This window comes from Leucoraja erinacea, chromosome 34, assembly GCF_028641065.1.
Source record: "Leucoraja erinacea ecotype New England chromosome 34, Leri_hhj_1, whole genome shotgun sequence".
In the NCBI taxonomy this organism is placed as follows: Eukaryota; Metazoa; Chordata; class Chondrichthyes; order Rajiformes; family Rajidae; genus Leucoraja; species Leucoraja erinaceus.
In genome coordinates, this window is record NC_073410.1 from 17058900 (window position 1) to 17072776 (window position 13877).

Genomic DNA, 13877 nt, shown 5'->3' on the forward strand with positions numbered 1-13877 from the left:
GCCATAGATGGCTGTGAAGGCCAAGTCAGTGAGTATTTTCAAACCGGAGATTAACATGTTCTTGATCAGTAAGGGTGTTGGGGAGAAGGTAGGAGAATGGGGTTGGGAAGGAAAGATAAATCAGCCATGATTGAATGGCAAAGCAAACTAGATGGGCCGAATGGCCTAATTCTGCTCCAATAACTTATGAACTGATGAAGTATTCTATCTCTGACCCTCTACATCTTATAAACCTCATCCCTCAGTCTCTGGTGGTCTAGTGAGAACAAGCCCAGCCTCCAGTCTCCACTTGTAACTAAAACCCTCTCCTCTGTGCCTGCTCTAACACTACACCATCCTTCCTGTACTGTGCTGACCAGAACTGCAAACGACACTGCAAATATTACGTGATCCAACTCCAGGTTCAAGAACACCATCTTCCCAACAACTATCATCCTCTTGAAAACTGCACAATGAACGTCAACAATGAGCTTTTAGCTGTCATTAGTTTAGTTTAGTTTAGAGATATTGCACAGAAATAGGCCATTCGGCCCACCAAATCAGTGCCGACCGGCGATCCCCACCACACCTGGAGTATTGTGCGCAGTTTTCGTCCCATAATTTGAGGAAGGATATTCTTGCTATTGAGGGAGTGCAGCGAAGGTTTACAAGGTTAATTCCCGGGATGGCGGGACTGTCATATGCTTTGAGAATGGAGCAGCTGGGCTTGTACACTCTGGAGTTTAGAAGGATGAGAGGAGTTCTCATTGAAACATATAAGATTGTTAAGGGTTTGGACACGCTAGAGGCAAGAAACATGTTCCCGATGTTGGGGGGGTCCAGAACCAGGGGGCACAGTTTAAGAATAAGGAGTAAGCCATTTAGAACGGATACGAGGAAACACTTTTTCTCACAGAGATTGGTGAGTCTGTGGAATTCTCTGCCTCAGAGGGCGATGGAAGCAGGTTCTCTGGATGCTTTCAAGAGAGAGCTAGATAGGGCTCTTTAAAATAGTGGAGTCAGGGGATATGGGGAGAAGGCAGGAACAGGGTACTGATTGGGAATGATCAGCCATGATCACATTGAATGGCGGTGCTGGCTCGAAGGGCTGAATGGCCTACTCCTGCACCGATTGTCTGTTGTCTGTTGCACTATCCTACACACTCGAGACAATTTACAATTTTTACCGAAGCCAATTAACCTGCACAGCTGCATGTCTTTGGTGTTGGAGGAAGCCGGAGCACCCGGAGAAAACCCACACGGTCTCAAAGACAATGTACGAACTGCGTATAGACAGCACCCGTAGTCAGGATCGAACCAGGGTATCTGGCGCTGTGAGGCAACAATTCTACCGTTGCGTCACCGTGCTTGTAATGATGGGTGAATCAAAAGTAAAACCGTGGATACCTTCATTAAAGGCGGCACGGTGGTGCAGCGGTAGAGTTGCTGCCTCACAGCGAATGCAGCGCCGGAGACCCGGGTTCGATCCTGATTACGGGTGCTGTCTGTACGGAGTCTGTACGTTCTCCCTGTGACCTGCGCGGGTTTTCTCCGAGATCTTCGGTTTCCTCCCACATTCCAAAGACGTACAGGTTTGTAGGTTAATTGGCTTGGTAAATGTAAAAATTGTCCCTGGTGTGTATAGGATAGTGTTAATGTGCGGGGATCGCTGGTCGGTACGGACCAGGTGGGCTGAAGGGCCTGTTTCCGCTCTGTATCTAAAACTAAAAACTAAACTGCATAAATGGGGAACTATCACAGCAACTGGATTCTGAAAGAGGTCCTGTAGGTTTTTGCAGCTTCCAACTAAAGTCCATTTACCTGGTTCAGATTGTACTGAATCAGCTTTATTTTGACCCCGACTCTCAGTCTGAAGAAGGGTTTCGACCCGAAACGTCAACCATTCCTTTTCTCCAGAGACGCTGTCTCACCCGCTGAGTTACTCCAGCTTTTTGTGTCTATCTTCAGATTTATTTTTAGCTCTGTTTGTCACAGGGAGAACATGCAAACTCAACACAGACAGCAGCCGAGGTCAGGGTCGAACCTGGGTCTCTGGTGATGTGAGGCAGCAACTCTGCCGCTGTGCCACCCTTGATGATCATTTAGTGAGAAAAGTGAGAAAATGAAAGAGTTTTAAGTTTACAGATATGTGGACTGGAAAGACTTGAAGAGATTTGGGCTAAACTCGGACAGGTGGGACTAGCATAGATGGGGCATCTTGGTCAGCATGGACTTTGGGCCAAAGGGTCTCTTCCCACACTGTAGGACTCTAAGTTGTAAGGGCTGGAAGAGGTTAAGAGTAAAAATAGGGACTTCCCTGACAGGGTTGTGACGACATGGTATAGGTATCACAAACACTGTTTGGCGGCTTGTGAGAGAGTGTGATGAAGGCTTGTGGATCATTGCTGGTCTGTCTGGAGTAGGTGGATGCAGATGTGATGAGGGAGATATAGAGGGGAAGGGGCCAGTATTGGAAAACAGGACACGGTAAAAACCAAGCAGGTCAAGCAGCATCTGTGGAGAGAGAAACTTTGTTAGTTTATTTTAGTTTAGTTTGGTTTAGTTTATAGATACTGTGCAGAAACAGGCCCTTCATCCCACCGTGATGTAAGAAGGACAAGCAAGGGAACGACAGGCTGACTGACGTCAGTGGTGGGTAAGTTGTTGGAGGGGATTGTTTGTGTTTGGATCGGCACGGACTGATTACAGATTAAGGGCGGCACGGTGGTGTGGCAGTAGAGTTGTTACCTCACAGCGCTGGAGACCGGGGTTTGATCCTGACTATGGGTGCTGTCTATACAGAATTTGTACTCCCCGTGACCATGTGGGTTTTCTCTGGGTGCTCTGGTTGCCCCCCACACTACAAAGACAAGTTAATTGGCTCCGGTAAAACTGGTGTGTACGATATTGCGTGTGTGCGGGGTGATCGCTGGTCGGCACGGACTCAGTGGGCCGAAGGGCCTGTTTCTGCACTGTATTTCTAAAAATCTACAAGTTAAAAAGCAAGTAAACAATGGAGAAGCAAAAAACTGCAGATGCTGGTTTACAAATAAAGACGCAAAGTGCTGGAGTAACTCAGAGGCTCAGGCGGCATCTCTGGGAGAACATGGAGAGGTGACGTTTTGGGTCGAGTCAGCATGGCTGTGTGTATGGGTAATCATGTCTCAAATCTGATGGAGGTTTTTGAGCAGGTTCCATGAGGATTGATGAGGGCAGGGCAGTGGACATGGGGTATATGGACAGATATGGACAGGTTCAGTGGGCTTTGGACCAATGCAGGCACATAGGACTAGCCCAGTATGCCAACTTGGTCAGCATGGGCTAAAGGGCCTGTTTTTGTGCTGTTCCATGACGACAGCTCTGAGGCTGGTTATCTGAAATTGTTTAAACTAATGCGCTACGATGCTGAGACTATTGTGTGAATTGTGTTGGTCCCATCTTCTCAGGCAACAGCAGAGACTCTGGCTGCGATACGGCGGAAACAGAAGGGGAGGCACACAACAGGGTGCGGGGCAACGTGGCCAGACCAGCGGACGCTCCACATAGCACGTCCCCCACGGAACATCGAGAGAACATGTCGAAGGTTTTACCCGAGAGGATCCAGTGTGGGGTAGGTGCCAAGCAGCACCCGGCCGCAACCAGCACATCGTTCCTGGGAGAGGGAGCACATAGAGGGGAGAGGAGAGGGGGGGGGGGGGGGGGGCAGTTGCAGTGGCAGAGAGGAGGGGAAGGGGAGATGAGGGCAGGGCAGGTGAGGGGAGGGAAGCGGAGGCTGGGGGTGGGAGGGAGGGATGGCGTGGGGGGGAGGGTTGGAGGAGAGGCAGGGCATGTGAGCGAGGGGTGGGAGTGGGGGAGGGGAGGAAGGGGGTGGGAGCGGGGGAGGAGACGGCATGGGGTGGGAACGGGGCAGGTGAGGGGTGTAATCTGGAGGTGGATGGGGGAGGGGAGCGATGGATGCAGAGTGTGGGATAATGGGACAGCATGGAGGTGAGGACTGAATGACAAGGAGAAGTATGAGCTGAGAGATGGGGGAGTAGAGGGGTGTGGGGGATGGGCGAGGAGGAGGGAGTGTAGTTTGAGGGCGAGGACGAGTAGTGAGGGGTGCGGGGAGGTGCACTCAGGATGGGCACAAGGGGAGTACTGAATGAGGAGTGAGGAGAGGAGCTGTATGCTCTGTGATGCAAGTTTGCGTGTCGAATGAAATGGGCGGGGAGATGGCAGATGGAGTTTAATGCAAGAAAGAATGTCTAACGAAGTGACTACAGAAAGGATGGGTGAATAGCCAGGCTGACACAGCGTGCTGTCCACCAACTACAGATTGGTGACGGAAAGACAAGCAGGGAGAGAGAGAAAGACAGGTAGAGTAAGGAAGAAAAGAGTGGGAAGTTGCTCTTTATCAATTTATCAATATGTTTCTACATTTCTATATTTCTATGTTTCTATTGATCCTTGGGATGGTGGGACTGTCATATGAGGAAAGATTGAAAAGACTAGGCTTGTATTCACTGGAGTTTAGAAGGATGAGGGGGGATCTTATTGAAACATATAAATTTATAAAAGGACTGGACAAGCTAGATGCAGGAAAAATGTTCCCAATGTTGGGCGAGTCCAGAACCAGGGGCCACAGTCTTAATACAAAAGGGGAGGCCATTTAAGGCTGAGGTGAGAAAAAACATTTTCACACAGTTGTGAATTTATGGAATTCCCTGCCACAGAGGGCAGTGGAGGCCAAATCACTGGATGGATTTAAGAGAGAGTTAGATAGAGCACTTGGGGTTAGTGGAATCAAGGGATATAGGGAGAAGGCAGGCACGGGTTATTGATTGGGGACGATCAGCCTTGATCACAATGAATGGCTCGAAGAGCCGAATGGCCTCCTCCTGCACCTATTTTCTATGTTTCTATGAGGTGAACAAATAATTACACCTAAAAAAAACACAAATAAACTCAGCAGACCGCAGAGCATCTGTGGAGAACATGGATAGCTGATGTTTTGGATTAGATCTCTTTCCGAAAGAAAGCTGACAGAGAGCAGAGAGTAGGATGGCGCAGCGGTAGAGTTGCTGCCTCACAGCGCCAGAGACCTGCTTTCAATCCTGACTTCGGCTGCTGTATGTACGGAGTTTGTACGTCCTCCCTGTAGCCTGCGTGCGTTTTCTCAGGGAACACTGGTTTCCTTCTACGCTCCAAAAACGTACAGGTTTGTAGACTAATTGGTTTGGTATAATTGTAAATTGTCCCGCTGCGTGTGTGTAGGATAGTGTTAGTGTGCTGGGGTCGATGGTTGGCATGGACCTGGTGGGCCGAAGGGCCTGTTTCTGCGCTGTATCTCTAAACTAATCTAAAAAAATGGAAAGGAGTGAGAAGCATTGCTTAATCAATGAGAAGTCAACAAATATTTACAGCTAAGAAAGACACAAAGTGCCAGACAGCATCTTTGGAGAACATTTTGGGTCGGGTCTCTTCTTTAGACTGATTCTAAGGGGAGGCAAGAAAGCAGGAAGAGAGGAAGGTGGGACAAAGCGTGGCAGGTGAAAGGTTGAAACAGGTGCACGGGGTTTTGAAAGGCAGATGGGGACAAAGAACAGAGATGAAAAGAAAGACTACATTCGGTCTGACTCCGGAAAGGCAACTTGGTCAGTAGGGAGGAGTTGGGCCGAAGGGCCTGTTTCCATGCTGCACGATCCAATGACATTGTAATCGTCCCCACCTCAGCTATGAGGAAGAGTGTGGGAGATAGTTGGTGTGACCACAATCTGCTGAATGTCCTCAATAATCTGCTTTAATTCCAGGTCCCGCAGCAGGTTTTTGTTATTCTAAAGGTCAAACTGGACAGCAAAGTAAGAAACGAAATGGACTTTGTGTTGGATACGACGGCATCTGCACGGGTCCCCGCACTGTTTGTGAACGAGTACACCCTGTCTGCTGATGCTCCAGGTGGGTGTCAAGTCCACAAACTCAACCTCCAAGTGGCCAACATGAAATAGTTATACCAAAGAAACTCAGTAACTCAGCGGGTCAGGCAGCATCGCTGGAGAAAAAGGATGGGTGATGTTTCAGGTCAGGATCCTTCCTCCCAGTTGCCAATTATTTTAACTCACCTTCCCATTCCTACATTGACCTTTCTGTCCTGGGCCTCCTCCATTGCCAGAGTGAGGCAACACGCCAACTGGAGGAACAGCACCTCATATTCTGCTTACGAACATAGTGGCATGAATATGGAATTCTCTAATTTGAAGTAACATACTAACTCCCCTGGCCCTTTTTCTACACCCATGTCATTTAAACCAGTTCCACAGTTCATTACAATGTACCCCCCTTGCGATCACACTCTCCATGGACAACACTTAGCCTATCAGGAAACCTGAGGTCATCGGTAGACAAAAGTGCTGGAGAAACTCAGCGGGTGCAGCAGCATCTATGGAGCGAAGGAAATAGGCAACGTTTCGGGCCGAAATCCTGCAACAATCTGAAGAAGGGTTTTGGCCCGAAACGTTGCCTATTTCCTTTGCTCCTTAGATGTTGCTGCACCCGCTGAGTTTCTCCAGCACTTTTGTCTACCTTCGATTTTCCAGCATCTGCAGTTCCTTCTTAAACAACCTGAGGTCATCTTTTGCCAGCCTGTTTTGTCCTGGTCTTTTCTCGCCTCTAGTTCTTCTCCCCCCCCTACTTTAAATCTGAAGAAGGGTCCTGACCTGTTCATGTTCTTCAGAGATGCTGCCTGACCCGCTGAGTTATTCCAGCACTTTGTGTCTAACTCCAAGCTGCCAGTGTGGTTTAAGTTTAGATTCACATTCAGTTTTATTTCTTGTTTTGAAGCCACATTTACACAATTCCTCCTTCGCCTCCAGTTGCATTATTACTGAGAGGAATATAGTTTAAACCTTTCTCCATTGATGTTGATCTCCACTGTGTAATGTTTAGCAGTTTTAGTGTGTGTTCAACATTGGCTTACTTTCTTATACTTGTGCTGGCTGTTGTCAGTATCTGTTTACATAGCCTCCTTGTCCTGATCACAGGCCTCCAGTCTGTAAAATGTCCTTCAACCACTTCCACCCACAAAGCCACAATTCTCTATTCTGTCGTTCATCATTTCAACTTCAAACTAGACCGCATGTAATTCCAGAGAGTTGTGGATGTAGCTCAATTCTTGCTATTGAGGGAGTGCAGCGTAGGTTTACAAGGTTAATTCCCGGGATGGCGGGACTGTCATATGCTGAGAGAACGGAGCAGCTGGGCTTGTACACTCTGGAATTTAGAAGGATGAGAGGGTGATCTTATTGAAACATATAAGATTATTAAGGGTTTGGACACGCTAGAGGCAGGAAACATGTCCCCACAGTTTAAGAATAAGGAGTAAGCCATTTAAAACGGAGATGAGGAAACACTTTTTCTCACAGAGAGTTGTGTGTCTGTGGAATTCTCTGCCTCAGAGGGCGGTGGAGGCTGGTTCTCTGGATACTTTCAAGACAGAGCTTGATAGGGCTCTTAAAGATAGCGGAGTCAGGGGATATGGGGAGAAGGCAGGAACGGGGTACTGATTGTGGATGATCAGCCATGACCACATTGAATGGCGGTGCTGGCTTGAAGGGCTGAATGGCCTACTCCTGCACCTATTGTCTATTGTCTATTACACACTACACACCCCGACTCCCATCTGCACTTCACCCTGCCTAGGGTAAGCAGCCATGATAATCTGGAACCACTCACACCCCAGTCATTCCCTCTTCTCACCAATCCCATTGGACAGAAGATGCAGAAGCGTGAAAGCACGTGGTGCAGCTTCAGTCTCTCTCCAGAGATGTTGCAATGTAAGTGCAATGTACATCAAGTCATTGATGTGGATGTCAACGTGTGGGAATTGCTGGTCGGCACGGACTCGGTGAGCTGAAGGGCCTGTTTCTGTGCTGTAAATTAAACTAAACTAAACCAAAACAAACTAAATTTAGCTGGGGAGCCCATAAACAAAATGTCACTGTCTTTTGATACACAAACCAATACCGTTAATGTATTGACACTTAAGGAACTTTAAAAGCTGGAATCTTAAGCAAAACACAAGCGCTGGAGTAACTCAGCTGGTCAGGCAGCATCTGTGGTGATGATGGATAGGTGACGTTTTGGGTCGTAACCCATCAGTCTGATTGTAGTGGGGGGGGGGGGGGGGGGGGGACAGGATAAAGACTAGTGTGATAGGTGGATACAGGTGGGGGGGAGGGTATATTTGGCAGATGGGTGGACAAAGGCCAGAGGTGAAAAAGAGACAAAAGGATGTGAAATAAGGGGAGAAGAGGAGTGAAATGTGCAGTTAGAGGGAGGGGTAGATGTGGAGATGGGGAGGAATTTCATTTAGCCAGTGAATCTGTGCAATTCATTGCCACATGCAGCTGTGGAGGCCAAGTCAATGAGTATTCTTAAGGCATTGAGATTGACAGGTTCTTGATTAGGAAAGGCATTATGGGGTGAAGGCAGGAGAATGGGGTTAGGAGGGAGAGATAGATCAGCCATGATTGAATGGCAGAGTAGGCTTGATTGGCTGAATGGGCTGAAAGGCCTTATCTGCACCTATGTTTGATGTTCTTAAGATGGGTTAAGTGGGGCAGGATAGTGGGAGGATTCAGTGTGCCTCAGAGAAGGGGGTGCTATTACCAATAGAGAGGGGGAAGGGGTAATTAAAATAATGATTGCACGGGGAAATGGGTGATCAAAACAATGGACATTCTCCGGCATTTTTTATTTGCCAAATTAAATTTCATCAATTATTTACAAAAATGAAGGTAGACACAAAATGCTGGAGTATCTCAGCGGGTGAGGCAGCATCTCTGGAGAGAAGGAATGGGCGACGTTTCGGGTCGAGACCCTTCTTCAGACTGCTGTCAGGGGAGGGGGCTGGACAAAGATAGAATCTAGTAGGAGTAAGACTAGTGGGACTGGGAAGGGGAAGGGGATGGGGAGAGAGGGAAAGCAAGGGCTATCTGAAGTTAGGGAAGTCAATGTTTATACCACTGGGGTGTAAACTACCCAAGCAAAATATCAGGTGCTGTTCCTCCAGTTTGCGCTGGGCCTCACTTTGACAATGGAGGAGGCCCAGGACAGAAAGGTCAGATTGGGAATGGGAGTGGGAGTTGAAGTTCTGAGCCACCGGGGGATCAGGTAGTTTAAGACGGACTGAGTGGAGGTGATCGCCGAGCCTGCGCTTGGTCTCACCGATGTACAAATGATATGTACAATACAAAACAATACAAACAAACTCACCACCATCATACAAACTGAAACAAATATTCTAAAATACTAAATAAATGATTCTACAACTGTGTCCCCATCTTTATTAAGGATGCATTCCACCCCCCCGCGGTGCCCAGCGGTCCCAGAAATCCCCCAGGGGGCCCGTGGGCAGCGCATAGTCCCTCTCTAACATAACCCGGGCGCTATTCCCGTGCATTAGTATTGGTGATGAGATCGTTCGGTGTGGGATTTGTAACTCCGCTTAATTTTGGACAGATATGCCTCCTGGATTGGTCACACTCACCGTCTACTCTGGAGACTTGAAAATATGTTCGGCGACTTTAACCTACCACACTGACATGGAGGAAATTGAGAACCTCTTGAACAATGTTATCAACCCCGTGGAATTCATGTGCCAGGTAAGGGGCATCGGCATTTATGTAGCACGTCTGAACCAGCCTCTAAATGTGTCTGTGTTGGGAGGAACTGCAGACGCTGGTTTAAACTGAAGATTGACACAAAAAGCTGGAGTGACTCAGCAGGGCAGGCAGCATCGCCGGAGAGAAGGAATGGGTTACGTTTTGGGTGGAGACCTTGTTCGGCTTCTAAATGTGTCTCAATGTACTCAAGGACCACGCTCATCTTATTCAATGGTCCTTTTATTTGTCACAGTGAAATCCATAATTTTCAGCAGCAGAATAAGGCCATTTGGCCCATCGAGGTCACTCCGCCATTCTATCACGGTTGATCTATCTGCAGCGCTCGCTGGGAGCTTCCTAATGCCAGGGAACTATCCAGCTGTTCCCTGGGTCACACTGGGAGCAGCCGGTCATTTCACACACCGGAGCTGCCTCTGGCTCCCGATACCATCACCAACTGGCCTCAGTGATACGAATCATCATCGTAGAGTCACACAGCATGGAAACAGGGCCTTCAGCCCACCGAGTCCGTGCCGGCCATTGATCGCCCAAACACTACCATACACACTAGGGACATTTGTTTACACCTTACTGAAGCCAATTAGTCTACAAACCTGCACGTCTTCAAAGGTGGGGGGAAACCGCAGCACCCAGAGGCAAAGCGCGTGGCCACAGGGAGAACGTGCAGACTCCGTACAGACCGCACCAGTGGCCAGGATCGAACCTGGGTTACTTGTGCTGTGAGGCAACAACTCTTCTGCTGTGCTAGAGTGCCACTCCCTAAGTTGCTTTAGCCCAGGGTAACCTCCATCTACTCTACCCTGGGAGTAACACCCAAATGCTGAGCTATTTACTCTGGTTTAGAAATTCCTTCAGCAGGGTTATCCTCATTATTTAATTGTACACAAATGGTTCACGTGTCCCCATGTAACATGGGATTGTGTTTCTGTAGATAGTTCAGTGATAATCCTACTGTACATGACACACAAACATACCAAGTACAAGAGTGTACAACAGTAGACCACATTCAGTCTGTCAACAACATGGTTTAGTTGCCATTCAGGGTGGCACAGCAGTTAGAGCTGCTGCCTCACAGCGCCAGAGTCCCGCCTTCCATCCTGACCTCGGCTGCTGTGTGTGCTGAGTTTATATATTCTCCCTGTGACCGTGTGGGTTTTCTCCAGGTGCTCCGGTTTCCTCCCACATCCGAAAGACGTGCAGGTTTGTAGGCTAATTGGCCCTCTGTGTTTGCCCATGGTGTGTTGGATGGGAAAGTGGGATAACATAGAACTAGTGTGAATGGGTCAGTGTGGTCAGTGTGGACTTGTTGGGCTGAAGGGCCAGTTTCCATGCTGTATCTCTACATCTCTGAACTAAATTCCCATCATTCCCAGAACAAAAGTCCCAGGTGATGGTTTCCAGCTTGAATAGGATGCTCTGGAAGTTCAAGTGTTTTCCACTTCAGTCAAAGTGACTCTTTTACAATGGAGACACAAGAACTGCAGAAACTGGTTTACTGAAAAAGGCACAAGATGCTGGAGTAACTCAGCGGGTCAGGCAGCATCTCTGGAGAGCGTGGATAGGTGATGTTTCAGGTCGGGACCCATATCATCTACACTGATGCTGCCTGATCTGTTGAGTTACTCCAGCACTTTGTGTCTTTTTCTCCACTTTTGTACAACGTTGACAGGGAAATTAGTCAGCGTAGCTGTGGTGGGGTCCCATAAGCCAAAGTCTTACTGACTCTGCTTGCTCTGTAGCAATGCGATGCAAACAGGCCTCACGGAACACATTGTACACATCAATAGCCAACCTTCCTCACCCATCATCTTCCCAAGTTGACTGTTGCCCAACCCAATGCTCCCCACCCCTCCACTCCTTCCCCAGTTGACTGTTACTTGATATAAGGCTGGTTGCTGCCTTACAGCGCCAGAGAACCGGGTTCAATCCTGACTACAGTGCAAAATTTGCACGTTCTCCCTGTGACCTGCGTGGGTTTTCTCCAGGATCTCCGGTTTCCTCCCACACTCCAAAGGCGTACAGGTTTGTATGTATAATTGTAACTTGTCCCTCGGATAGTGTTAGTGTGCGGGGATCACTGGTCGGTGCGGACTCGACAGGCCGAAGGGCCTGTTTCGGCTTTGGCACTATAAGACAGCAACTCAACCGCTGTGCCACCATGCCGCTGAAACCCAACTCCCCGTCAGGGAATTGAACCTGGTTTCCCGGGTGATAGGTGGGGATTCTAACCACTATACTAATGAGTAGAGAGAGACAGGATTTTGCCATAAGTGCTATGTGCATTTTCATGCCTTTTTTTGATGATTTCAGGAAGATAATGCCCTTTTCACGATTGAGTGCCTAAATCAGTCTTTTTTGCCGTTTTTACCGTAACTTACATGACAATTTACACCACCGGGGCAAAAACCAGCTGTAAGTGGGTGTTAAATGGTGATTGGAGAGGGGTGAGTGGGAAAGGGTCCAGTCTTTGCAGACTGGAGTCATGCTTTAAGTAGGTGGTGATTGGGGAGGAGTAGGTCTTTTCAAACTGGAGTCAAGCTGTGAGTAGGTGTGAAGTTCAGTGTTGGTTGGGGTAACCAGGGTTAAGTTCCTTTTTATCGAAACTGCACTAGAACTCGTTCAGGTCATTGGTCAGTTTTCCTCTTGTGATTTCTTGCAAACCCTTCCACACTGAAGATGAGTCATTTGCTGAGAACTTGCTCCTCAATGTCTCAGAGTACCTTTCCTTGGCAGCTCTGATTCCTCTTCTTAGCTTGTACTTGGCCTGCCTGTAGGGGTCTGCATCCCCGCTCCTGTAGGATCTACCCTTGCAAGCGTCAAAATAGCTAAAGTCAAGTCAACGCCTTGTAAAATACTGAACGATTTGGTGAGAGTGTACTGGAGGGATATATTCTCTACAGGCAACTGTGTGCTGTTTTGCAATGCATGTGAGAAAGCAGTGAATCGTGAGAAAAAATATTTCATCTCCATGCATGTACAGACAGCTAAACACAAGTCGGCGACAGTGAAACAGAATGTAGGAAATACACAAGCTTGGCTCCTCACAACATTTATTGCTGGCTCCAATCGCAAATCTGAGTTTTTGAGTGATCTGTGCAACGCATTCATTGATGCTGGAATTCCACTGTGGAAATTGGAAAACAAATCTCTCAGAGGTTTTTTAGGGAAATACACAGAGGAACATATACCAAGCGAGTCACCATTACGGAAAAACTATGTTGACAGCAACTTCAACATTGTTATGTAGAAAATTAGAGATGAAGTTGCATGCAACAAAATATGGATCTCAATAGACGAGATAACTGATGCTGTGGGGAGATATGTTGCTAATGTGGTCATTGGTACACTGGAGGCAGGTCAACCATCAAAGGAGTATTTCTTGACATTGGAAGTATTGGAGAAGTCAAAGATCTGAACTATTGCTCAGTTGTTTACATCTTCACTTGCTGTACCAAGTACTTAAAGTTCCTGGCGATATAGGTGAAGACATACAAGGAAAATGTGAGAGGGTGATTTTAGCTAACAAAGATCTTGAAGAAGTACAAAAAGTTTCTAAAAGGTAGTTGTAATGCACAAGATATCGACATGAATATAGAGTCAGTAGCTTGTTTTGGGTATGCACCAGTGACCTCAGCTGAGGTAGAAAGAAGTTTTTCACAACTGTAGCATATTCTGTCTGACAGATGGCATAGTTTAACACCAGATCATTTGAAAAAATGCTGGTAGTAATGTGCAAGCAGGCAACTTTGGTTCTGTACGTCACACACACGCATGCACAAACACAGTGCGCACATGGAAGGGGTCAGGCACACGCATTCACGGTTAAACACGTGGACACGGTTGCACACACATGAAGATGGTCACGCTTACATGTGGACAGGATCAGATCGACATGTTCATGCACACACACCATTACGATTACCCACACGCATGGACACGGTGTCATACATGCACACAGACACAGTCACACACACACACACACTCACACACACACACACACACACACACACACACACACACACACACACACACACACACACACACACACACACACACACACACACACACACACACACACACACACACACACACACACACACACTCACAGACACACACGGAGACACCCGCAGACCCATTTCCCCCACGGGACAAACAGCGACAGTGTGTCGGACATTTCCCCATCCAATTGGTTCTCGTGAATGAACAGTGTGTGTTCACCTCCTGTGGCCTTGGACC

General features: G+C 47.8%; 1 protein-coding gene across 1 annotated transcript in view; it reads left to right on the forward strand.

The window, feature by feature from the left end:
• pik3ap1 (phosphoinositide-3-kinase adaptor protein 1) overlaps window positions 1-13877 on the forward strand; it is a 130773-nt gene that overhangs the window by 46921 nt on the left and 69975 nt on the right. The window contains exons 2-4 of the mRNA XM_055661936.1: window positions 3426-3589; window positions 5772-5916; window positions 9478-9620. Coding sequence (XP_055517911.1) covers window positions 3426-3589; window positions 5772-5916; window positions 9478-9620 — 452 coding nt within the window. The remainder of the gene's footprint in view (window positions 1-3425; window positions 3590-5771; window positions 5917-9477; window positions 9621-13877) is intronic.